The sequence below is a fragment of the Aotus nancymaae genome, unplaced genomic scaffold (assembly GCF_030222135.1).
Source record: "Aotus nancymaae isolate 86718 unplaced genomic scaffold, 86718_ANA_hifiasm-v0.15.2.pri h1tg000053l, whole genome shotgun sequence".
Lineage (NCBI taxonomy): Eukaryota > Metazoa > Chordata > Mammalia > Primates > Aotidae > Aotus > Aotus nancymaae.
This window is the reverse complement of record NW_026988467.1, coordinates 21,024,263-21,050,561: the sequence shown is the minus strand read 5'-3', so window position 1 is coordinate 21,050,561 and position 26,299 is coordinate 21,024,263. Positions and strand designations below refer to the sequence as shown.

The window sequence follows — 26,299 nt, the reverse complement described above, 5'->3', positions numbered from 1 at the left end:
GCACCACTGCACTCTAGCATGGATGACAGCATATGATCCTGTCTCTAAAAATAATAATAACAAACCAATCACACGCACTCAGGGGTGCTAAGTGTCAAAATTTATCAAGTTAACATTTAGTGTGAGATGTTAAGGAGTGAGTAGAAGTCAAACTTCCTGAGCTCAAAGCCTGATTCCACCTTACTTCTAATGTGACCTTGGGCACGTCACTTAACCCCCCACCAAACTTCTGTTTTCTCATCTGTAAAAATGGGGATTATACTTCAATGGATTATTGTAAAAATTTCATGAGGTATTCCACAGAAGGCATTTAGTACTGTACAGTTTCCATAAATGATAGCTGTTATTTTAAGTTGTTTATATGACATCCCTGTGCGTATATTAAAACCCTACATTAATAGAAGCCTATTGCAGGACAGGCAGTATTAACCACTTCACATGCATCAGCCTGAGAGGAAGGTGCTGTTAGCACTCCCAGTTTATGGAGGAGGAAATGGGCTCAAAAGGTTAAGTGGCTCATCCAGAATCAGAGCTATTAAGTGGCAGAGCATAACCTTAAACCCAAGACGGGATACTCTGGACCGCTGCACTGGCCCTCACCTAGGAATTGCTTAAACATATGTTGTTGATTTGGAAGGTGGTATATCTTTGCTGCTCTTTCTTAGATTCTAGGCCCATGCCATCCTGTCATGAACAGTTGTACAAGCAAGTGGGCCAGTGAGGCACTCCTGGGCGGTGCTGTGTTCACATCTGGCCTGCACCTGCTCTCATCGTGACTTCACAGGTATGCAGTGAGAAGACCGGAAAGCACTATTAACGATGTGGTCTTTTGGTGGTAGGATGGGGGATTGTTTAAATTTTTTTTTGTAATTTCTCATATTAAATTTTGACAGAGTACATACATTAGTATTACAATAGTCCTCTCTTACTCAAGGGGGATGAGTTCCAAGACTGCCAGTAGATGCCAGTGAAACAGTAGATCACACACAAACTGATTACTGTCAATCACACTGTTTCTGTTCATAACTTCCACTCACAAATGTAATGCCTTTTCCATCTTAACTAAGCACTTATCCTGCTCTGTGGCTGTAGCTTTTATAGTTTGAGATAAAGCACCAAAACTAGCACCAATTTTTTTCCCCCTTTTAAATTTCATGGAAAAAAGTTTTATTCTTACTGTAGATACTAGCAACCTCAGAATACAGTTTTTTTCTTGTCTTATTAAGTCATGAACTTTCACCTTTTCACTTAGTGGAAGCACTTTACAGCTTCTCTTTGGCACGTCCAAAGTGCTGGCATCACTACTGTTGTCCTTTGGGGCCATTATTAAGTAAAATAAGAGTTACATGAACACAAGTACTGAGACAATGTGACAGTGGATCTGACAGTCGAGATGGCTACTAAGTGACTAATGGGGTAGCAAATACAGCTTGGATGTGCTGGACAAGGATGATTTGCATCCCAGGAGGGGTGGAGCCAGGCGATGTGAGATTTCATCACATGCCTCAGAATGGTGCATAATTTAAAACTGGTGAATTATTTATTTCTGGAATTTTCCATTTAATATTTTCAAACCACAGTTGACCGTGGGTAACTGAAACTGGAAAATGAAGTGACAGACAAGGGTGGACTACTATATAACAGGAAGCTTAATATTTTTCTAATCACTCATAATTCCAGAACACTCATACATTTTTAAATAACAGCTTTATTAAAGCTAGGGCAATAGATAGTTCTTACTAAAATGGTATAGCACTGAGGAGTACTAAATGAATAGTGGCTACTCCGGTTGTTTTTTGAGACAGGGTCTCACTTTGTCACCCAGGCTGAAGAACAGTGGTGTGAACATAGTTTAATGCAGCCTTGACCTCTTGGGCTCAAGTGATCCTCCTGCCCCAGCCCCCAAGGTAGCTGGGACTACAGGCACATGCCACCGTGCCTGGTTAATTTTTATATTTTTTGTAGAGATAGAGATTCACCATGTTGCGCAGTCTGGTCATGAGCTGAAGCTATCCCCCAACCTCAGCCTTTCAAAGTGCTGGGATTACAGGCATACTGCACCCGGCCCTAGGGGCTGCTTTTATAGACACTAAAAGACCATTCATTGTTAAGCTGGATTGATGATTGTGCTTTGATCATTATTGATTTGTTTCTGTTGTTTTGAATCTCTTAATTTCTTGAATAATATTGCCAATAATTCTGTTAAATATCACATTTTTAGTATAGCTTGTCTACCAAAAAAAGTTGAAAATTGCTGCCGTGAGGGTGACAGAACAAAGTAAAGAACAAATACTGGAGGGAAAGGACTGGTAGAGCATGAAATCATTTATTCGATCCTTTACTCATTAGTATTTATAAATGGTATAAGTTCCTTAGGAAAAAAAATGGGCAAAATGAAACCCAAGTCTGCTAATGAAAAATAATTTCGAAAATTAAATTGTGCCCTTGCTATTATTAACAACTAAAAAGTAGTTAAATATGTTAACTCTTTTTAGACATTGGACAACAGGCACAGTACAACAATCTCTGAAGGAAGAAAAACAAGGTGAGTCCTACAATTGCCCCCATTTAGTACTGGGGTCACTTTTAAGGCCATATTGTAGGAAATCCAAATGAATTCCAGATTTCTGAGTTGGGAAGATAAAAATAAGAATTCAGAGAGGCCAAAGAAGCTATGATTTATAGGGAGAACCCTAAAGGAAGGAGCTGCACACAAAAAAATGTTCAGAAACCTGAAGAGAAGTCTCCTTAAGTTTTTGGCTGAGCAGTAATCTGCACATGCATGAGAAGAAACTAAGACTGGTGAAATACCCACCAAAAGGCTGAAGGCTGAACGATTTCTGGGGGCTTAAACAGGCTTAAACAGAACTAGGAATGTTTCATGTTACCATAAACCAGAATGGAGAGACATGGTATTAGATAAGAATTGGGTAGAGTTCACAGAAATGTCACAGCTTAGTGGTCGGGATAAATTATTCCCAGAGTAAAAACTGCTCTGGACTTGCCATAACAAAGTTCGAAAGCTTGAAAGGGTCAGATGGATCTACAAGTGACTGAAAAGTATGCCAGAAAAAAACCAATGCAACATTCTTTACAGGAATATATCAAAATCCAGCACTCAGCAGCGTAAAATTTAAAATGTTCAATATCTAATACAAAATTACCAGACATGAAAAGATACAGGAAAATATGACCCATATCTGAGAAGAAAATCAACCAATAGGAACAGACTTAAAAATGACAGACTTAAAAATTACTTTGGGAGGCCAAGGAGGGTGGATCATGAGGTCAGGAGTTTGAGACCAGCCTGAACAACATGGTGAAACCCCATCTCTACTAAAAATATAAAAATTAGCTGGGTGTGGTTGTGCATGCCTGTAATCCCAGCTACTCAGGAGGCTGAGGCAGGAAAATCGCTTAAACCCAGGAGGCTGCAGTGAGCCAAAATTGCACCACTGCACTCCAGCCTGGGTGACAGAGTAACACTCTGTCTCAAAAAAAAAAAGACAGGTTATAGAATTAGTACGAAGAGACTATAAAGCAGCTATTATGAATCTTACAAATATGCTCAAGGATGTAAAGGAAACTGTGAACATGATGAGGCTAGAAATGGAAGACATAGAAAAAGAGTCCAAATGTAACCTCTAGAAAGAAAAAAATAGAATATTTGAAATAAGGATACAATAGATGGGATTTGCAACTGATTAGACACTTCAGAAGATCAGTGAACTTGAAGACATGACAATATAGACTAACCAAATGAAGGATAGGGAGAAAAGAGACTTAATAATGAACAGAATCTCAGTAACCTTCCAGAAAATATGAAATGATCTAATATAACTGTAGACCCAGGAAAGAAGGGGGCAGAGGTAGAAAAAATATTTGAAAAATTATGGCAGAATATTTTCCATATTTGATGAAAACTACAGCCTATAGATTAAAGAAGTTCATTAAAACCCAAACATTAAAGACCTAAAGAAAATTATGCCAAGTCACCATGAAAATCAAATTGCCGAGAGGCACATAGAGTAGTCAAAGTCATAGAAATAAAAAGTACAATGGTGGTTGCCAGGGGTTGCCGGGAAAAAGGAAGGGGGAAATACTGAGGAAACACCATATTGTTGGAAATACTGGGGAAGTGCCATATTGGTTAGTGGGTATAGAGTTTCAGTTTTCAAAATGAAAAGGTTTATGGAGACAGATAGTGGTGATGGTTGCACAACATTATGAATTTGAATTCCACTCAGCTGTACACTTAGAAATGATTGAGATGGCAAATTTTTATGTTATGTGTAATTTACCATAATAAAAAACTGGGAAAAATCAAATTGCTGAATTAAAGTAATAAACAGGAAAGCTTTAAAGTTGATAGATTAAAAAAGGAATCATTGCTTACAGAGTTTATCACTGTTACAGTGATAAACAGAAAAGCTTAAAAGTTGATGGATAAAAAAAGAATTATTACTTAACAGAGGAATCAAAATAAAAATTATAGTGGACTTCTCATCAGAAACTATACAAGTCAGAAGACAATGGAATAATACAAAAGTTCTTGGGAGAGGCAGGAAGAGAAAAAAACACCTACAAACCCATAATTCTATACCCAAAATAAAATAAAAATAAAGACCATTTCAGACAGACAAAAACCTAGAGGATGCATTATCAGAAGACCCGCACTATATGAAAAGTTAAAAGAATTTCTGTAAATAGGACTATGACACTAGACAGAATCTTGAATTTACACAAAGAATTGAAAAGCACTGAAAATGATAAATATAAAATACATTTTTTCTTATTTTAATCTCTTTAAAAGTTGAGTGTTTAAAAATAATATGAGATTCATAATATATGTAGAAGTAAAATGTATACAAAAGTAACAAAAATGATGGAAGGTGGGAAATGGAAGTGTATGGCAAATTTCTTACATTATATATGAAGTAGCATACTATTATTTGACTGTGATAAATTAAAGATGTATACTGTAAACCATAAATCAATCACTATACATGAGTATAGCTAATAAGTCAGAAATGAAGATAAAATGGGACCATAAGAAATAAGTGTTTAATCTCAACGGATCCAAGAAAAAAGAAACAAGGGCCAACATTGTGGGAAATTGATAGATTTAAGCCCAGCCATATCTAGTGCTACGTTAAATGTAAAAGTTCTAAACATTCCAATCAAAAGGCAGAGTTTGATTAGACAAAAGAACCAAGACTTAATATATGTTGTCTTTAACAAACCATCTTTAAATATAAAGACACATTCTAACTTGGTGGCCCATGGGGGAAAAAAAAAAAAAAAATATATATATATATATATATATAGACATATTCCTGCCAGTTGAAGTGTGAAGAAAACTCAATAATTAAATATAAAGACACAAATAGGTTAAAAGTAAAAAGATAGAAAAAATATAGTGTGCTAATAATAATCAAAAGAAAGCTGGAATGGCTGTCTTAATATCAGAAAAAAATAGATTTTAGAACAAGGAATATTACCAGGGATAAATTGGGACATTTTATAATGACCAAGTGGTCAATTTGCCAAAAAGATAAAAATTATAAATGTGCATGCGCCTAATAATAGTGCTTCAAAATACACAATAAAAACTGACAAAGCTTAAAAGAGAAATAAACAAATTCACAATAATATGAGAATTTCAATACTTCTTTCTGATTATTGATAGAATGAATAAACTGTAAATCAGTAAGGATGTAAAAGACTTGAACAAACTATCAACCAATTTTACCTAACTGACATTTATTAAAAAACCCTATTCAACAACAAAAGGAAAAATTCAAATCAACAACAAAAAGAGAACTAGAAAATCCCCCTGACTACTTGGAAATTAAACATCAGACTTCCAAATAAACCATGTGTAAAAAGGAAATTACAATGAAAAATAAAAGATATTTTAAACTGAAAGAAAAATGAAAACATAGTATGTTAAAGTATATGAGATGCCACTAAAATGGTGCTTATGGGAACATTTAAGATATTAAATACACGTATTAAGAAAGAAGAAGGGGCCGGGTAAGGTGGCTCACGCCTGTAATCCCAGCACTTTGGGAGGCCAAGGCAGGTGGATCACTTGAGGTCGGGAGTTTGAGAGCAGCCTGACCAACCTGGTGAAACCCCATCTCTACTAAAAATACAAAAAAATTAGCCAGACATAGTGTTGGGTGCCTGTAATCCCAGCTACTTGAGACATTGAGGCAGGAGAATCCCTTGAACCTGTGAGTTGGAGGTTGCAGTGAGCCCAGATTGTGCCATTGCACTCCAGCCTGGGCAACAAGAGCAAAACTCCATGTCAAAAAAAAAAAAAAAAAAAGAAGAAGAAGCTTCTAAATTCAATTATTGAAGCTTCCACCTAAAAAGCTAGAAAGGGAAGAACAAATGAAACCCAAAGTAAGCAGAAAGAAGGAAAAAATAATCGTAGAAGCCAATGAAATAGAAAATATAGAAAAACAATAGAGAAATATCAATAAAACCACATGCTGTTTTCTTTTGAAAAAATCAATACATTGGTAAACCTCTAGCCAGACTTATCAACAAAAATATGTAAAACACAAATTGTCCAATATCAGGAATGAAGTAGGGACATTACCACAGAACTTGCAGGTATTGAAAGGATGATAAATGACTTTATGCCAGTAAGTTTCCTGACAGATGAAATGGAAAAATTTCCTTGAAATAAAAATAATAAAAAATACCAATATTTGGTAATTTACAGGAACATTTAAAATATTAAATACACGTATTAAGAAGGAAGAAGGGGCCAGGTAAGGTGACTCATGCCTGTAATCCCAGCACTTTGGGAGGCCGAGGCAGCAGATCACTTGAGGTCAGGTCAGCCTTGGGAGGTCGAGGCAGAAGAATCGCTTGAACCTGGGAGTTGGAGGTTACAGTGAGCCGAGATTGTGCCATTGCACTCCAGCCTGGGCAACAAGAGTGAAACTCCATCTTAAAAAAAAGAAGAAGAAGAAGCGTCTAAATTCAATGATTGAAGCTTCCACCTAAAAAGCTAGAAAGGGAAGAACAAATGAAACACTTATTTGTTGTTGAATAGAGTTTTTTATAAATGTCAATTAGGTTGACCCTAATTGACATTTTATGATGACCCTTTATCATTACAAAATATTACCAAATTTTGAAATTACCAAAGCTCAGTTAAGAAGAAATAGATAGCCTGAAGAGCCCTCTATCTATTGAGTTAATGGACTTTGTCATTAAAAAATCTTCCCACAAAGAAAACTCTAGGCCCAGACAGCTTTACTGATAAATTTAAGGAAGAACTAATACCAATTTTACACAAACTGTGCCAGCAATTAAAGGAGAAAAAAAACCGCCTTCCAACTCATTTCATGAAGCAAGCATTACCCTGATGTCCAAATCAAAGACGTTTTTAGAAAGAAAAGGAAAGCTACAGATTAGTAGCCCTCATGAACACCGATGCAAAAATCCTTAACAGAATTTTAGCAAATTGAATCCTTCAGTATATAAAAGCGATACTATCTTATGACCAAGCAGCATTTATTCCAGGAACACTAGGTTGTTTTAACATTTGAAAAGCAATCAATACAATTTACTTAATATATTCACAGAGAACAATTATATGATCATCTCCATAGATGCAGAAAAAGTATTTGATAAAATTGATCACCTATTCCTGCTAAAAACTCTTAGGAAACTAAGATTTGAAGTGATAACAAACTTTTATAAAAAACCTACAACTAACATCGTACTTAACGTTGAAAGACTGAATGCTTTCCCACTCAAGCCAGAAACAAGACAAAGACGTCCACTATTGTCACTTTTATTCAACATTGTACTGGATGCCCTAGTTTTTGCAATATTACAATAAAAAGAAATATCAGGCATACAAATGGCAAAGGAAGAAATAAATTTTTTTATTTATATATGACATGATTATATATAGAGAAATTCCTAATCAACAAAAATCTACTTGAACTAAAAAAAGTTCAGCAAAGTTGCCAGATGCAACATCAATATATACAAATTACTTGTATTTCTGTATATCAGCAATAAACAGTTAGAAATTTTAAAAAATTTTAAGACCATTTTAATGAAATAAAAATTTGAATTACATAGGAATCGGTTTAAGAAAATATGTGCAATATTTGTACACTGATAACTATAAAATGTTGCTGAGAAATTAGAGTATCTAAATAAATGGAGAGTATACCATATTAATGGATCATAATACTCAACAAAGGTAAGAGGTAAATTCTCCCTAAATTGTTCTATAGATCTAATATAATCTCAACCAAAATCCAGGGAGTTTTTGTTTTAGTGGAAATTGACCTATAAGTTATATGGTAATTCAAAAGGGCTAATACAAGAGCTAATATAGTCAAAATAATTTTGCAAAATAAGACAGAGTTGGAACTACCTTATTTTAAAACTTATTCTAAAGCAAGATAATGTGCTGTTGGTATAAGGATACACATAGAACTCAAAAGAACAGAATAGAAAATCTAGAAATAGCACTATATATATGTAAATAAACACACACACACACAGAGAGAGTAGATTTGTGATGAGTGTGCCAAGATAATTAAATGAAAAAAGGATATTCTTTTCAGCAGATGGTGCTGGATTAATTCAATCTCCAAATGCAATAAAATGAACCTGACCCTTACCGTAATACCATATACAAAATTTAATTCAGAATGGATCCTAGGCCTAAATGTAAGAGCTGAAACTATAAAACTTGTAAAAGAAAATGTAGGAGAAAACATTTGTGACCTTGAGTTAGGCAAAAATCACTTAAATCTGATGAAAGAAATCTTAAAACCTTAAAATATTTGACAAATTTGATCAAAATTTAAAATTTTGCTTTCAAAAGATAATGTTAAGAAAATAAGGCAAACCTCAGCCTGGAAGCAAGTATTTTCAAAAAATATATGATAAAAGGCTTGTATCCAGAATGTATTAACTTTTACAACTCAATAATAACCCAGTTAAACCAACTATTTTTGGTTTTGGTTTTTTTGAGACAGGACCTTGCTCTGTTGCCCAGGCTGGAGTGCAGTGGTGCTATCATAGCTCACTGCAGCTTTGATCTCCTGGGCATAAGCAATTCTCAAACAATAAACAAAATAAAATAAAATCCAAGGCTTCAGTAGTTCTGTAAGCACCATCAACGACTTCTCCTGGTGTTCCTACTGTAGGCAGCACAGTGTGCTCGGGACTTTGGGTCACTGGACTTGGTGGATCTCAGCCAGCACCCGCACCATTTCTCAGTCTACCCTATAGATAGAACAGAACCCATTCACAATAATTAACTAACCAATGTGAAATGATCTCTACAAATGCTGTATTTTGCTGTTTCAGATGCTTAGGAGAACATGCAGTAGAGGTTTTCATCAAACAAATGGAACATGTCACAGAATCACAGAATTTTGCTAATGTGGACAACTCTGCACAGAAAAATGAACATGCTGGCAAACATCCCAGACATGCCAGTAAAGTACAGAAAGGTCTGGTGAACTCTTAAGTAACATGTGTCTATGCAGGGAGGAGATAGTTCCTGACATATGTTTATTTTAGTATATCAGAGCAAATTTGGGGGGAATAGTAAATCCTGGGTTATATTCACATCCTTAAAGGCATACCAGATAGATGGCTTTAGGCCCTACTGTTTCAAGTGTGATGATTGGGAAGAAACTGTGAGAGGAAAGGATGAGGGAAAAAGGAGGAAGTCTCTTTAAAACAAACTAACAAAACCCAGACTTGTTATTTCCATGTATCTCATAAGAATCTCTGTCCTCAAATTTAGATATGTAAGAGATCTTTTTTTATTTCCTAAAACTCGAGTTATGACTGCACGCCCCCATTCTGCTGGGTTGAAAGGATAACTCCAGCCATTATCAGCATAAATCCTATCTCCCTCACGGTTGTTTCAGGTTTGGAACTTGCCTGATAGTGTGATGCCGGGAGGCTGGGTTGGGAGGGGAGGAATACTCGGGTCATTGATCAACCGTCCACATTGATGAGACGTCCAGTGTCCCGGCTCATGTGCTTCCTTTGGTTTTGCTAGTGTTCTGGCAAACTAGTGTTCTGGTTTGTTGGTGTATTCTGGGCCATACCTGTGGTTGAGGAATTGTTGCTGAGACTGGAAACCTCATTTTGAGATCCTCCTAGGCTCCAGCGATTTTTCTTTTGAGGCTATTACCGCCCCTGGTGGGCTTCCAGAGTCACTGCGCTCTCAAATCCAGAGAGATCTCTCTTCTTCCCGTCCTCTGATTTTGCACTCTCTTTTTAACATTTCTTTAAATTGAAGCATAACTATATATTCAGGAAAATTGCACAAATCATAATTGTATAGCTTAATGAATATTCACAAAGAAAACACCACCTATGGAATAGCTTCTCAGACCAAGACATAGAATGTCAGCAGCATCTCAAAAGCCCTTGTCCCTTCTCAGATATTATCTCCCTTCTCTGCAAAAGTAAACACTATAGTTATCCTGACTTCTCATATCATTAATAACTTTAGTTTGTTTTTGAACATTATGTAAATGTGAATGATACAATATGAACTCTTCCTCTCAGGCTTTTTTTTCACTTATATTTCAGAGATTTAACTTCATGTTGTTTTATGTATCAGTAATTTCTTCATTTTATTGCTCTTGTTTGAATATACCACAATTCGTTTATCTATTCTACTATTGAAGGACATTTAGGTTGTTTCCAGTTTGGGGCTACTATGAATACAAACTTCTGTAACTATTCTTGTACCTGTCTTGTGGGACACATATTTATGTTATTTCTTGGGTCTATACCTGAGGAGTGGAACTGCTGAGTCATAGAGTATGTTTAAGGTAAGCTTAGTTGATACTGCAAAACAGTTTTCCAAAGTAGCTGTGCCCATTTTACCGCCTTACAAGCAATGTGTGTGAATTCCAGCTGCTCCAAATCCTCACCAACATTTTTAGCTCAAAATAGTTTTAATTTGCATTGCCTTTAGATTAATGAGATTGAACACTCTCATGTTGACTGGCCTTTTGGATATTCTCTTTGGAGAAGTGACTGTTCAACATTTTTGCCCATTTTTTTCTGCTGGGCCCTCCCGCCCTCCCTCCCTCCCTCCCTCCCTCCCTTCCATCCAGGAGTTCTTTAAACTATTCTGTCCTTTTCTTATTTATAAGAATTCTTTAACCATTCTAGAAACAAGTCATTTGCTATTTTTGGTAAATGTCTTCCCCTAGCCTGGGACTTTCCTTTCCACTCTCTTAACAATGTGCTCAGAAATGGAAACTCTTAATTTTAATGTAGCCCAATTTATCAATCTGTTTATGTTTAGTGTATATGTCTGTTCTATTCATACTTAAGAAATCTTTGCCCATCCCAAGATAGTTTCTTCTAGAGCCTCTATTATTTTACCTTTTTTTTTTTTTAATTGCATTTTAGGTTTTGGGGTACATGTGAAAAACACGCAAGGTTGTTGCATAGGTGCATACGTGGCAGTGTGATTTGCTGCCTTCCTCCCCTTCACCTATATGTGGCATTTCTCCCCATGCTCTCTCTCCCTGACTCCCCACCCCCTGCTGTCCCCCCGACTCCCCAGCAACAGACCCCAGTGTATAGTGCTCCCCTCCCTGTGTCCATGTGTTCCTATTGTTCAATACCCGTCTATGGGTGAGAACATGTGATGTTTGATTTTGTGGTCTTGTGTCAGTTTGCTGAGAATGATGGTTTCCAGGTTCATCCATGTCCCTACAAAGGACGCGAACTCATCGTTTTTGATGGCTGCATAATATTCCATGGTGTATATGTGCCACATTTTTCCTGTCCAGTCTATCATCGATGGGCATTTGGGTTGGTTCCAGGTCTTTGCTATTGTAAACTGTGCTGCAGTGAACATTCGTGTGCATGTGTCCTTATAGTAGAACGATTTATAATCCTTTGGATATATACCCAGTAATGGGATTGCTGGGTCAAATGCAATTTCTATTTCTAGGTCCTTGAGGAATTGCCACACTGTCTTCCACAATGGTTGAACTAATTTACGCTCCCACCAACAGTGTAAAAGTGTTCCTATTTCTCCACATCCTCTCCAGCATCTGTTGTCTCCAGATTTTTTAATGATCGCCATTCTAACTGGCGTGAGATGGTATCTCAATGTAGTTTTGATTTGCATTTCTCTAATGACCAGTGATGATGAGCATTTTTTCATATGCTTGTTGGCCTCATGTATGTCTTCTTTTGTAAAGTATCTGTTCATATCCTTCGCCCATTTTTGAATGGGCTTGTTTAGATCTACAATTCACTTGAAATTGTTTTTGTGTAAGGAAGATGCCCAAGTCTGTTGTTTTCCATGTTGACCCAGCACAATTTATTGAAAGGCCACTCATTCTCTACTACATTGTGTTGCTGTTGATATCTTTGTCATAGATCAAGTGTCCAAGCATACACAGCTCTGCTTCAGGATTATTTATCCTGTTCAAATATCATACTGTCCTAATTACTGTAACTTTATAACAACTCTTTAGTCGCATAAGCCCTTCAACTTTGTACTTCTTTGTTTATGCTGGCTATTCTTGACCCTAGTGCATTTCCGTATAAATTTATTTTACTTTTTTTATTTTTAATTTTTATGGATGCATAATAGTTGTACATATTTATGGGGCACATGTGATATTTTGATACAAGCATACAATGTGTAATGATCAAATCTGGGTAGCTATAAAAATTTAACAATCTTTTTTTTTTTTTTTTTAATAGAGATGGGGTTTCACTGTGTTGGCCAGGCTGGTCTTGAACTCCTGACCTCATGATCCACCCGCCTTGGCCTCCCAAAGTGCTGGGATTACAAGTGTGAGCCACTACACCCAGCTAGCTTATTAATATCTTTAAAAAACTCTACTCTTATTTTAATTTGGATTGTATTGATTCTAGAAATTGATTTGAAGATAATTTACATCTTTATAATAGATACTAACTTCTCTAATCCATGTATAGGTCCTTTCTTTTATTTATCTTAAATTGTTCTCAATATTTTACAGTTTTCTATGTAGAAGTCTTGCATATCTTCATTATATCTATTCTAGGCATCTGATTTTTATGCTGTTATAAATGGTAATTTTGAATTTGATTTTAAATTGTTTGTTGCTGGTATACAAAAAAATTAATTGATTTTTGTATATTGACCTCAATTCTGGTGACCTCACTAAATTCAACTATTACCTCTTATAGGGTATCCATAGATTCTTTTATAATTTTTCCATGTACAATCTTGTCTGTGAAAATGAAAACTTTATTTCTTCCTTTCTCATCCATATATTTTATGTATTTTTAATATATTTTATGGAGGCGTTGTACTGGCTAGAGACCTTCAGGACAGTGTTGAATAGCAGTTGTACTAGTTTCACTCCCTATCTCAAGGGAAAGCTTTTAATATTTCATTATTCAGTATCATGTTTGCTATAGGCTTTTGTTATAGACACCTTTTATCAGATTAACAAAGTTTGCTCCTATTTCTAGTTTGCTAGGATTTTTCTTTTAATCATCAAAGGATATTAGATTTTATGAAAAGCTTTTTCTGTTTCTACTGAACAGATACTTCACCAAAAAAAAAAAAAAGATATACAGAGGGAAAACAGCATATGAAGGAATGCTCAGCATCATTAATCATTAGGGAAATGCAAATTAAAACCACAGTGAGATACCATTACATACCTAATGGGATGCCTGAGATTAGAAAGACTTCCCATTGCTGATGAGAATGTGAAGTAATAGAAACTTTCATATACTAATGGTGGCGATGTACAAAAGTACGACTATGAAAAATAGTTTGGTAGTTTTTTAAAAAGTTAAACATGTGATCTAGTCATTCCACTCCTAGGCATTTACCCCCCAAAATGAAAACTTATATCCATTTAAAGACTTGTAGATAAAATGCTCATGGCAGTTTTATTTGTAATGCCCCCAAACTGGCAGCAACTCAAATTTACATCATCAATGAATAAACATCGTGTTTTTATACAATGGAATACTACTCAGCAATAAAAGCAATGGAGTATTGATATATCAGCAACAGAGATGAATCTCATAGTAATTATGCTGAGTGAAAGAAGCCAGGCAAAAAGAGTACCTGTTACAGGTATATGATTTTTTTAATCTATTGAGATATTCATATGGTTTTCCTTCTTTAGTTTTTTAATATGATGAATTATATTGATTTTCAAATGTTAAACTATCTTTGCATTACTGGGATTGGTCATGATATATTATCTTTTTATATATTATCTGACATGATTTGCTAAAATTATTTTAAGAATCTATGTATTTCTGTTTATGAGGGCTGTTGATCTATAGTGATCTTTTTCCCTCTTGTAGTGATGCCACATAGTTTGGGTATCAGGGAGCCCTTACCTCATTGAATGAGTTTGGAAAGTCTTTCCCTCTTCAGTTTTCTGCAACAGCTTGTATGGAACTGATAGGTGGAGTGTTCTATAAATGCCAATTAGGTCAGGTTAGGTAATAGTTTTGTTCAAGTTTCATATATCTTTACTTATCTATCTACTTAAATTATTGAGGGAGATGTTTTGAAATCTCTGACTGTAATTGTGAAATTTTCTATTTTTTATTGCAGGCTTATCAGTTTCTGCTTCTTATACTTTGAATCTCTTCTTATTGAGTACATCAGCATGTTATGTTCTCTTGAGGAGCTGACTCCTCATAATGACCCATTATGAAATGATCCTCTTTATTGCAGGTTATATTTTTTGCTCTGAAATCTATTTTATCTGATAATATGTAACTTTCTTTTGAATAGTGTTAGCATAGTAAATCTTTTTTCATTCTTTTACTTTTAACTTATTTATGGGTTTATATTTAAAGTATGTTTCTTGTAGGTAGCTTATGGTTTGGTCTTTCTTTCTCATCCAATCTGATAATCTCTGTTTTTTAATTGGGATATTTAGACTATTTACATTTAATGTGATTATGGGTGTATAAGTTTAAGTCTATCATCTTTCAACTTGCTTTCTATTTGTCCCATCTGTTATTTACCTTTTTTCTGTCTCTTGTATTGAGTATTTTTAGTTCAATTTTATCTCCTTTGTTAGCCTATTAGGAACAACTCTTTGTAGTATTTTCCTAGTGGTTACTTTAAAGCAAGAGTTTGCAAACTTTGCCCCTTGGACCAGATCTGACCCACTGCCTATTTTTATTAATAAAGTTTTATTGGAACACAGCCACCCCTGTTTATGTATTGTCTATGCATGCTTATACTCCTTAATGGCAACATTGAATAGTTGCCATAGAGGCTAAATAGACTGCATAGACTAATATATTTACTATCTGGCTGGGCATGGTGGCTCACACTTTTAATCCCAGGACTTTGGGAGGCTGATGCAAGTGCTTAAGCCCAGGAGATCAAGGCTGGAATGAACTATGATTGCACCACTGCACTCCAGCCTAGGCAACAAAGCAAGACCCTGTCTCAAAATAGAGATAGATGAGATAGATAGATAGATAGATAGATAGATAGATAGATAGATAGATAGACAGACAGACAGATAGATAGAGAAGATATGTACTATCTGGCCCTTAGAAAAAGTTTGTTGATCCCCACATACTTTAGAGTTTATAGTATATAACTTATCATAGTCTACCATCAAATGATATTGTAACACTTCACGTATAGAAGAACCTTAAAACAGTATATTTTTCTTTTTCCCTTCCCGGCCTTTGTGTTACTGTTGTTAAACGTTTTACTTGTACATACGGTATAAACCCCACAAAACAGTTGTTCTTTTTGCTTTACATAATCTTTTTTTTTATTTTTATTTTTGAGATGGAGTCTTGCTCTGTCTCCCAGGCTATAGTGCAGTGGTGTGATCTTGGCTCACTGCAGCCTCTGCCCCGACCGAGTTCAAGTGATTCTCCTGCGTCAGTCTCCTGAGTAGCTGGGATTATAGGTGCCTGCTACCGTGCCTTGACTAATTTTTGTGTTTTTAATAGAGACGGGGTTTCACCATGTTGGCCAGGCTGGTCTGAATTCCTGACCTCAGGTGAGAAGGCCTTCCAAAGTGCTGGGATTACAGGATGCCATATCTGGCCCATAATCATTACTTTTTAAATGTTTTAAATGTTATATTTAAATTATTCACTTTATGCTCATCATTTTATATTTTCTATTTATCCACATATTTACTATTTCCAGAGCTCTTCTTTCCTTTATGTAGATTCAGATTTCCATTTGCTATTATTTTTCTTCAGCCTGAAGGACTTCTCATAACATTTCTTATAGCTCCACTTTGCTGATGATTAATTCTTTTGATATTTATATATTTTTTAAAAATTTTATTCTGCTTTTGCTTTGGAAGATATTTTTACTGGGTACAGGATTCTAGGGTGACAGGTTTTCTTTCCTTTTAGTACCTCAGAGGTTTGTTTTCGATACCAATCTGCTGTCATTCTTGTTTCTTCGTATGTGACATGTCTTTTTTCTCTGCCCGATTTTAACATTTTCTTCTTATCACTTTTTAAGCAATTTGATTACGGTTGGCCTTGGTGTTGTTTTCTTCATGTTTCTTGTGTTTGAGGTTCGTTGACTTTCTTGAATCTGTGAGTCTGTGGTTTTTATCAAATTTAGAAAAATTTCAACCATTTTTTCTTGAACCATTTTTTTTTTCTATTTCTTCTGTCCTCATGTTTCTGTTTTGGAGAGTCTGATTACATATGTATTAGGCTCCTCAAAGTTTCCACACAGCTCACTAATCCTTTTTCTTGTCCTTTTTCTCTCTGTGTTTTATTTTATATAGTTTTGTTTCTATATCTTCAAGTTGACTAATCATTTTTCCTGTAATGTCTAATTTGCTATTCATCTCATCAAGTGTTTTTTTTTTTTTTTTGAGACAGAGTCTCACTCTGTTGCCCAAGCTGGAGTGCAATGGTGCAATCTTGGCTCACTGCAAACTCTCCCTCATGGGTTCAAGTGATTCTTCTGCCTCAGCCTCTCGAATAGTTGGGATTACAGGCACTCACCACCATGTTTGGCCAATTTTTATATTTTTGGTAGAGACAGAGTTTCACCACGTTGGTCAGGCTGGTCTTGAACTCCAGACCTCAGGTGATCTGCCCGCCTCAGCCTCCCAAAGTGCTGAAATTACAGGTGTGAGCCACTGTGCCTGGCCATCTAGTATATTTTTAATCTCAGACATCTTTGTTTTCATATCTAGAAGTTTGATTTGCATCTTTTTATTATATCTTGGATCTTTTTATTATATCTTTCATATCTACTTAATATGTTCAGTCTTTTCTCTGGCTTCTTGAACATATGAAATACAGTTAGTGTAGCAGTTATAATGTTCTTCTCCACTAATTTTATCATCTGTATCATTTCTGAGTTGGTTTTGTTTATTTTCCCCCCCATTTTGAAGTATATTTTTTCCTTCTTTCTCCTATTAAAGTTATCAATGCCAGATATTTTGAATTTTACTTCTTAGGTGCTGTCTATTTTTGTAGTCCCGTAAATATTCTTGTGCTTTGTTCTGAGATGCAGTTGAATTATTTGGAAACAGTTTGATCTTTTCAGGTCTGGCTTTTAAGCTTTGTTAGCTGGAACCAGAGCAGCATTTAGTCTAGGGGTAATTTTGCCCTATTTCTGAGGCAAAACCCTGCTGCATACCTTATGTTCCATGAATTACGAGATTTTCCCACTGTGACTCATGAAAACAGGAGCTATTCCTGGCCCTGTGGAAGCCTCAGGCATTGCTCACTTGAATTCTGTCAGGCGGCTCTCTCTCCAGCCTTGGATAGTTTTCTGATGCGCCCGTGTTGGGTGATACCCGGGAACTCACTCAGGGGCCCCTTTGCAGAGCTCCGTAGCTCTCTCTTCTCTGGTACTCTGCTCTGTGAACTCAGCTGTCTTGGCCTTTCTGGACTCCCAGATCCATTTCCTCGACTCAGGAAGACCACGGGGCCCCATCCGGATCCCTTCTTCCTGTGCTGTGGCCTGGAGATTTTCTCCTGGCAGAAAGCTGGGGCCATCTTATTGCCAGCCTCATTTATTTTGCCTCTCTCAGAGATCCCTGTCCTTTGTTGCCTGATATCCGGTGTCTTGATTGCTTCATACATCTTGCCCATTTTTAACCTTTTTTTCCAGCTGGGAGGGCAAATCTGGTCCCGTTTTGGTTAGAAGCAGGAGACCAGTCATCCAGAGTGTTTTTCAAAAATTCTTTGTTTCATCAAGAGGGCTGCTGTGACACGGCCATTCTGTTAGAGCCAGAAGCCTCGCTCTCCTTCCAGTCAGGCAGAAACCTCTCCTGTCCCCAGGAGAATGTCCTTCCTTGAACCTTTTCTAAATAACGCCCTTTTCTTTAGTGCCTCCTCTGCACACTCTCTTAGCTGTTCCATAGGCTTAGGCTTTTAGAAACAAAAGCCAGGAAGTCTTGCAGCTGCTTCTGCCTTTTGATTTGCTGTATAGCTCTCTTAAAGCAAACAAACCAAAAACATAGCCATTCACCTACATAAATGGGAAGGGAGGAAAGGGGAGGAGAAGAATAAATATACTGTATATCAATATCCCCAAATATTTTCTGCTTAAACATGTATTCAGCTCCTTTGACTTGCTTCATCCTTCACCCACGCAGATTAGGCTCGTGCGTCCCTCTCCCCATCGTGTCTGTCATCCATTTATTGAGCACTTACTAGAGGCCAGCTCAGGAAGAGGAAGCACAGCTAGCTCAGAGCTCAAGAGCCTGGGCTCATAAGGCAAATCACGTGCACACCCCACCTGTTCCACTAAGTGCTGGGTGATTTGGATGCGTAGCATAATCCCTCTAAGCCTCAGTTTCCTCATCTGTGAAGCTGGTTCAAGAGAGTTCCCCTTGAGGGGTCACTATTGTCTTCCAGCTTCCTGCTCTGAAAAGGAGCATTGTTTTTTAAAAAATTCAGAGATGAAGAAATGAGCCTTACCAACGGTTTCCATACAAACCGCTCTCTGCCATGGCTGACACATACTTTATTCTTTCCTTCTCTTGACTGCTTCCCCCCTGCCACCATTTCTGCACACAGTTTCTCTCTGAGGGTTAGGATTCTGATGTTAAAATAATTTGGCTTACTCTTGTGAATGGCCTACAGAGTCAGGATGCACCCCCCACCCAAAATTTGGTTTAGATGTCAAGACTGATAGTGCCACACACACGCTCATCAAGAGTATAGAAAAAGGCTTATCACCTGCATAGTGAGGCCTTCTGAGGACAGCAGCACGGCCTTCCTCACCTGATCCAATAATGGCTTGAGAGAGCAGGGAAAGGAGCCTGGCTTGGGGGTTTTGTTATCGTTGGAAAATGGGGCTGGACTGAGGGCAGGGGTTTGTGTGGTTTGAACTTCCAGCTGGTGCCACAGGAGGGAGCATTGGGCTTTCTCATCTGCTTGCCCAGTGGTGGGGCAGAAGGGAATGAGGGAGTGGTAAAGTGAAGAGCTGTCAGCCACAAAACATCAAAAAACTGGAGTCAGAGTCCATTACACTTACAGGTTAGGATCTGTAATCAACTTGCTGTGCAGATTGATGCTGCCCAGTTCTAGCGGTTGTGGAAGTCTCAGCAGGAGGGGAGTTTATACACCAGACGTGTATTTATACATCACAACCTAGACATACAAACTTTTAACTTCACTTTGTATAGATGACCCCTTTCTGCTTTTTAACCCCATGTCTGCCCAAAGCAGAAACGAAAACTTAACGCCTGTCTTGCACAGTGTCCTGAAAAGTGAGAGCCGGCCCCAAGCTGGGATTTCCCTGACCTCTTTGGATTTTAACGGCCTAATGCTGGTGTCTGAATCTAGGCCAAGGAGCAGCGAGGACACTTCCTGTGTCCTCTGCCCACACCTTGTCCAGGCTGCTCCCAGAATAGTTTTCCCATGTCCTTCCTGCCTGGCAAGAATGTCTTTTCTATCGTCTCTGTGCTTTTCCCTAGGACAGCCTGCTTTAAGGCACTTTATGTGACCATATCTCACTAGTGTAAGAGCTGAAGAGGGGAAGTCAGACAAATTGCCAAGAGGGAAAGAAAATGGGGAATACTTTTTTCAAAAACTTTTTTATCGTACTTTAATTTCTGGGGTACGTGTGCAGAACGTTCAGGTTTGTTACATAGGTATACATGTGCCATGGTGGTTTGCTGCATTCATCACCCCGTCACCTACAGTAGGTATTTCTCCTAATGCTGTCCCTCCCCTAGCCCCGGCGTGTGATGTGGTATTGAGGCTGTGGTTGCAGTGAGCTGAGATCGTGCCACTGCACTCCAACCTGGGTGACAGAGCGAGACCCTCTTAAAAAAAAATTTGGTTTCATATCTATTTCCTGCCAGAAGGCAAATTTTTCTTCTCCGCTATTTAAAATAAAACTTTAACATATACCTCTGTGTTTTCCACATTTGTCAATCATTGTTTTGTACTCATTTTGCTTTTATTTCATTTTTATTGTTTAGGTTTTACTGCTGCATATCCAACACAATCCTCCATTTATTTTAAATCCCAAGGTTGGATAATTCCAGAATCAGAAAAAAAAGGATTCAATAGTCAAGCCAAGAGATTTTCTCATAAGAAGGTAATGACGTTGTCTTAGGGATTCTTTAGTTTTAGCCTCGTGGGATAGGCATGTCCTGCCTGGCTGCTGTGTCTCTCTGTGGACAGTGGAGGGCAGGGTGATCCCAGGAGCCACCACACCGGTGCCACTGAGGGCCACCAACTAGACTAACTGTAAGAAGAGGCCTGAAAAATGGGACATCCAGGGAAAAACATCTATGTCCGGATTTATGGGGCCACCAATACTGAGCTGGAGCAAGGCTCTTTTAAGAAAAAAAAATATATATTTAAAAAATCATTATAAAACTAAAAAATTCCCAAGTGTTATCAATTAAGTAAAAGGTTAAAAAAAAAAACTTCCCTATCCTTATGAGAGGAAATCACATGACTTCAAATAACATGAGAGGAATAGAAGAGTCAAATACATCTAGAATTACCTTTGAGGTGTGATGGCTTATGCTTGTAATCCCAGCACTTTGGGAAGTTGAGGTGAGAGAATCGCTTGAGCCAGGAGTTTGAGACCAGCCCACGTAACATAGCGAAACCGCATCTCTATAAGAAAAAAAAAGTATAAAAATTAGCTGGATGTAGTGGTGTGTGCCTGTGTCCCAGCTACACAAGAGGCTGAGGAGAGAGAATCATCTGAACCTGGGAGGTTGAGGCTGCACTGAGCTGAGATAGAGCAACTGTACTCCAGCCTGGGTCACAGAGTGAGAGACACCCTGTGTGGAAAAAAAAAAAAATACCTTTGTAACAAGGACTGCCCTCCTTTTTTAAAAAAAAAAAAACACTTCTGGCTGGGCAAAGTGGCTCACACCTGTAATTCCTGCTACTCAGGGGGCTGAGGCAGGAGAATTGCTTGAATCCAGGAGGCAGAGGTTGCAGTGAGCCAAGACCCCGCCACTGCACTCCAGCCTGGGCAACAGAGCAAGACTCCATCTCAAAAAAAAAAAAAAAAAAATCCTTAATGTGTTATTGGCTGGGTGAAGTGGCTCACACCTGTAATCCCAGCACTTTGGGAGGCCAAGGTGGACAGATTACCTGAGGTCAGGAGCTCAAGACCAGCCTGGCCAACGGGGTGAAACCCCATCTCTACTAAAAATGCAAAAATTAGCCAGGAGTGGTGACACGCGCCTGTAATCTCAACTACTTTGGAGGCTGAGGCAGGAGAATCAGCTTCAACCTGGGAGGCAGAGGTTGCAGTGAGCCAAGATTGTGCCGTTGCACTCCAGCCTGGGCAACAGACTGAGACTCCATCTCAAAAAAAAAATGTGTTACCATGTTCCTGTGTTACGCACCCCCCACCCCTTCCTTAAATCTTGCCGCATCTCTTCCTGTCTAACCTGGGAAGTTATGCGTGGTTCCTGACCCGTCCTTATTTAATCTTTGAGATTTCTGGGACCTGACTTTCTCCTCTCTCACCAGCAGGGGGCAGAAGCAACTCACAGGCGTCCTTACAGTCTAAAGTTTTTCATTCATTCATTTAAGCAAGACCTTTGGAATAATGTTCTTTTGGAGGAGTCATCATTTCAGATATCTTTCACTGCACTCTAAAAATGGCTTTTATCCTATCACCTTCCCCAGACGGCAGAGAGGGAATGAGGAGATCTAGGCTCTGAACAGAGCCAAGGCATGGAGTGAGGGGCCTCGGCCAGCCCTGGTGGCCTCAGCCTGATTCCTCCTTGGTAGATGAGAACGCTGAACTAGAGAATGTTTTAAGTTTCTTCCACTTCTGATATTTTAGGATTCTAAGAAAGCAAATAATAAAGAATAGAGTGTATACACACAAACACACTCACACACACAGTTTTAGATAACTTGTAGATTTTCTCCAAAGATGATACATATTCGCTCAGGAGTTTTCTTCTGTCTCTAGTTTCTCTGTTTTTTTTGTTTGTTTGTTTGTTTTGAGACGAACTCTCGCTCTTGTCCCCCAGGCTGGAGTGCAGTGGCATAATCTTGGCTTACTGCAACCTATGCCTCTCGGGTTCAAGCGATTCTCCTGCCTCAGCATCCTAAGTAGCTGGGATTACAGGTGCCTGCCACCATGTCTGGCTAAATTTTGTATTTTTAGTGGAGATGGGGTTTTACCACTGTTTGGCTCATTCCCATTTTCTGTCTGATTTCCCATTTGTCAATTTAATGATAATATATTGTTCATCACTAGGATATTTGCAGCCCAGCCTCCGATAAAAATAACAGCAGCCACCATTTACTTACCCTTACTATGTGTACTTTTATTTCTAATCCTCAGAACAATGTTGAAAGGAAGGGTTTGTTATTTTAATTTAACACAAGAGGAAATTGAGGCTTAGGGAAGTTAAATGACCCACCCAAGGTCACACAACGCAGGGTTTGGCACATAAGAGGCTCAGAATAAATGCGTGCTGAATCAATGTTAAAGAATTAGATCTCAGCCCAGGTCTAGTTCACTCCAAAGCCTCTTGCTCTTTCCACATACTGCACCACACCTGCCTTTGTGGCCTGCAAAAGTCAGCAAGTTTCTGAAAAGGCCTCAGCAAAACAGACCAAGCTGAAGACAGGGGAGGATGTCAGCTAACGTGCTGGGCCCCATCCTCTGTGATCTAGTTGTGAACACTCAAATTCAGAAACCAAATGGGCTGACTTGTAAAGTTCGTGTTTTAAAAGATGATTGCTTTTCAGAACATTTTCGACTGAAGGAACCAAGGGGCAGGGAGCCAAATCTATAGGCAGCATCGAATACAGACAGAAATTGCTGAGATTGGGTTCCAACTTTTCAAATGTGGTCGTATTTCTTGACAACATGAAAGCTTTCATTTCAGCATTTGCAAACATTTTATAACTAAGCATGAGGTTTTATGGAAAGGGCATGGGATCCATAAATCAGGCGTTCTGTGTCCTACTCTGTCACTGGCTGTGGGCCTTTAAACCAATCACTTGACTTTTCTAGGCTTCAGTTTCCTCAACTGAAACATAACATTTGGATTATGTAATTTTTGAGGTCTCCTCAAGGCATAAAAACAGAAAACCAAAATCCTACTCTATGCTCATTCTCATTTTTCCTGAAGGAAATGGGCATTGACAGTTAAAGATCTTGTTTGACATCACCCGATGGTTTAGTGAGGCAATACAAATTAAAAACAGATTTTAAAACTCCAGAGCCTCACCACCCTTCTTAAAGCATTAGCCACGCACACCCTTGCTCCTGATGGAACATGGCTGCCTCCTCACAGGAGTCCTGCGGTCCCCTGGACACATCTTTGACATGGAGAATCAGTGCCCTTGGGAATGTGCACTTACCTTATCAGGCTAACTTTGCAGTGAACCATCAGGGCCTCCTGGCCCAGCTCACATTCCCCGTGAGATTCTTACTGCTGGGTACAAGGAATCCTTCACAGAGCTTAGTGTCTGGACTGGCAATTTTGGCTGCTAGAAATAAAGTCTGTTTTCCTGAACATTTTCGAGTTATTTACAGATGTGCTGGTGACTTTGCGTGCGTGAAGAGACATGCCTAACTAATCTGTGACACAGCACAGCCCAGCAGCCTGCGGGACATTTTCCTCCCCCGCCTCCCTGGTTCTGTCCCCACTTCACCCTGGATTGTGGTCACTGTTTCCCAAACTGAGTACCCCTAAGGACACCACTTCATGTCTTTGCTTCACTGTTTCCTCATCCTAAAAATAAAGATGTTGTAATAGGTAGGTAAGCCCTTGTCAGGAATGACTGTTTCATGGTTCTAAACCTCATCCCTTCCAGGCTTGAATAAATAAATACTGGTAGGACATAGGGACCATGTACTCTAGATGGGCATAGTCTAAAAATATATATTAATACCACATACATAGCCTGGCAGTAAATCTACCCTCCCAAATAGTAAGCCAGCTGGTGGTTAATTTGCAGTGAAATCGAACAAAGTTAATATTTTGTTCACTTATTAATGTGATATGACACTAGACCAGGGATGTTTAAATGAAAGGAAGTTCAGTTTGCAGAGGTCACCTTGTGCAAGTGGACAGCTGCCTCAAGGGTGCCCTCAGCTGCATATTTGACCCACAGTAGGGTCTGCCCTGCACCCTGCTCTGTGTGAAGCCTGACTTCTCTGTGTCAGTCACCAGTACCCCCTCCTAAGGGGTCTGCAAACGCTGGGCTGGCACCGATGACGTGCCAGGTACCCCTCAAAGACCTTTGCATTTTTTGCCTCGCTTAATCTCCATAATAACCCTGTGAGCTAAATCCCATCATTATCCACACTTTTCAGATAATGATCCTGAGATGAAAAGAAGGTGAAGTAGCTTGTGTAGTCAAGGCCGGGCAGAGTGAGGATGAACCAGGTAGCAGCTCATGCTCCTCAGATCCTGTTTCCCCAGCATCTTCCCCAGGTGGAAGCACTTCCCCCAGCCCATCTTACGCCCTTGACACGAGGTTAATGTGTGTGCTATCTTCTCTCTAGAACCTGCCTAGGGGCTCCTTGAACAGCAGTCATTGCTGTCCTTTCCAGACCCCACAGATCCCTCAAAAGTGGGTTGAATGACCCCAGCTCAAGTTTGTGCATTTCCCATCGAGTCTGGAGCACACATCCATCCTTTAGCTCAGTTGTGATGCATCTCCTTCATCCCATTTCTAGACCTTGTGAGCTGCTAACAGGTTGCGCCTGTATCTTCCACTCTAGGCACAGGTCCTGATGCGCAGCAGCTTTCAATCAGTGTCTGCTGAATTGCATTTTTGCCCCCATCCCACTCAGGGGACTTCAAGGGGCTGCTAATAAGCTGCTCAGTCCCACTCTGAAGGTTTGTGACTCCCGAGGGAGGGTCCTGGCTCCGTGGAGGCAGTGACAGGCAGCATCATGTGTGGGGATGGTGGTGATGATGGTGATGGTGGGCTGCCTCCGCGCTGTTGTGCCTGCTTTATGTGTATTTTTAACCCTCACACTAAGAGGCAGTGAAGGAGACAGTGGGTAGGGCCTCTGGCACCAGGCTTCCATAGAGTGCTAGTAAACCTGAGTTCTCTTCCCTTACTCCCTCCCTACACAGGATGTTTTTATTTTGTTGGTTTATTTGTTTTTTGCCAAGAAATCAAGGAGTGGCTAAGTTCACACCAGTCATAACTTGGATTCTTGTTCTCTGGGGTTTGCTCTGAGAGGCCTAACTTCATCCAAGTCACAGGATGTCAGTCACAGGATGTCAGTCACAGGAACCGTTACCGCACAGGCGAACAGTCTCTCCGAGGGTGCCACCCACCCACCTCTCGAAGTTGCCGGAGAATGCTTGACGTTTCCCTCCCAGAGACCTGCTCAGGTGCTGCTCGCAGGTGGTGGTGTGCTGGTCAACCACCACGTACCCTCCTCAAGGAAAAGTGCTGGGATGCAGCATCTGCCCCTTTTTGTGGTGTAAATACTCCCACCTGGCTAATTGCAAGCCAGTACCAGCAACATTTTGGAATTTTTAACAGTTTTCCTCACAAGCTGCCACAGCCAGCTCCAGCTGCTGCTGCCTGCAGGACTCTCCTTTTGCTCACTAAGAGCACACAAGCAGCGCTCCATTCCAGCAGGCTGAGTGGTAACAGCCTGCTTCCCATTTGCCCTGGACTCAAGCCAGTTTGCAATGTGGCAGAATTAAAGTGTGATTAAAACTCAGGAAAGTTGTGAGCTTCAGCAAATGAAAATATAAGATGTTTAGTCAAATTAGAATTTCAGATAAATGGCAACTTTACTAGTACAAGTATTTTCCAAATATTGCATGGGATATACTTATGCCAA

The 26,299-nt window shown here is 39.0% G+C and overlaps 1 protein-coding gene across 1 annotated transcript in view; it reads left to right on the top strand.

Moving 5' to 3' along the window:
* The first annotated feature begins 508 nt into the window (after positions 1-508).
* STPG1 (sperm tail PG-rich repeat containing 1) overlaps positions 509-26,299 on the top strand; it is a 53,896-nt gene continuing 28,105 nt past the window's right edge. Inside the window, exons 1-4 of the mRNA XM_012439972.3 lie at positions 509-784; positions 2,496-2,545; positions 9,361-9,506; positions 20,466-20,584. Coding sequence (XP_012295395.2) covers positions 9,401-9,506; positions 20,466-20,584 — 225 coding nt within the window. The 5' untranslated portion in view covers positions 509-784; positions 2,496-2,545; positions 9,361-9,400. The remainder of the gene's footprint in view (positions 785-2,495; positions 2,546-9,360; positions 9,507-20,465; positions 20,585-26,299) is intronic.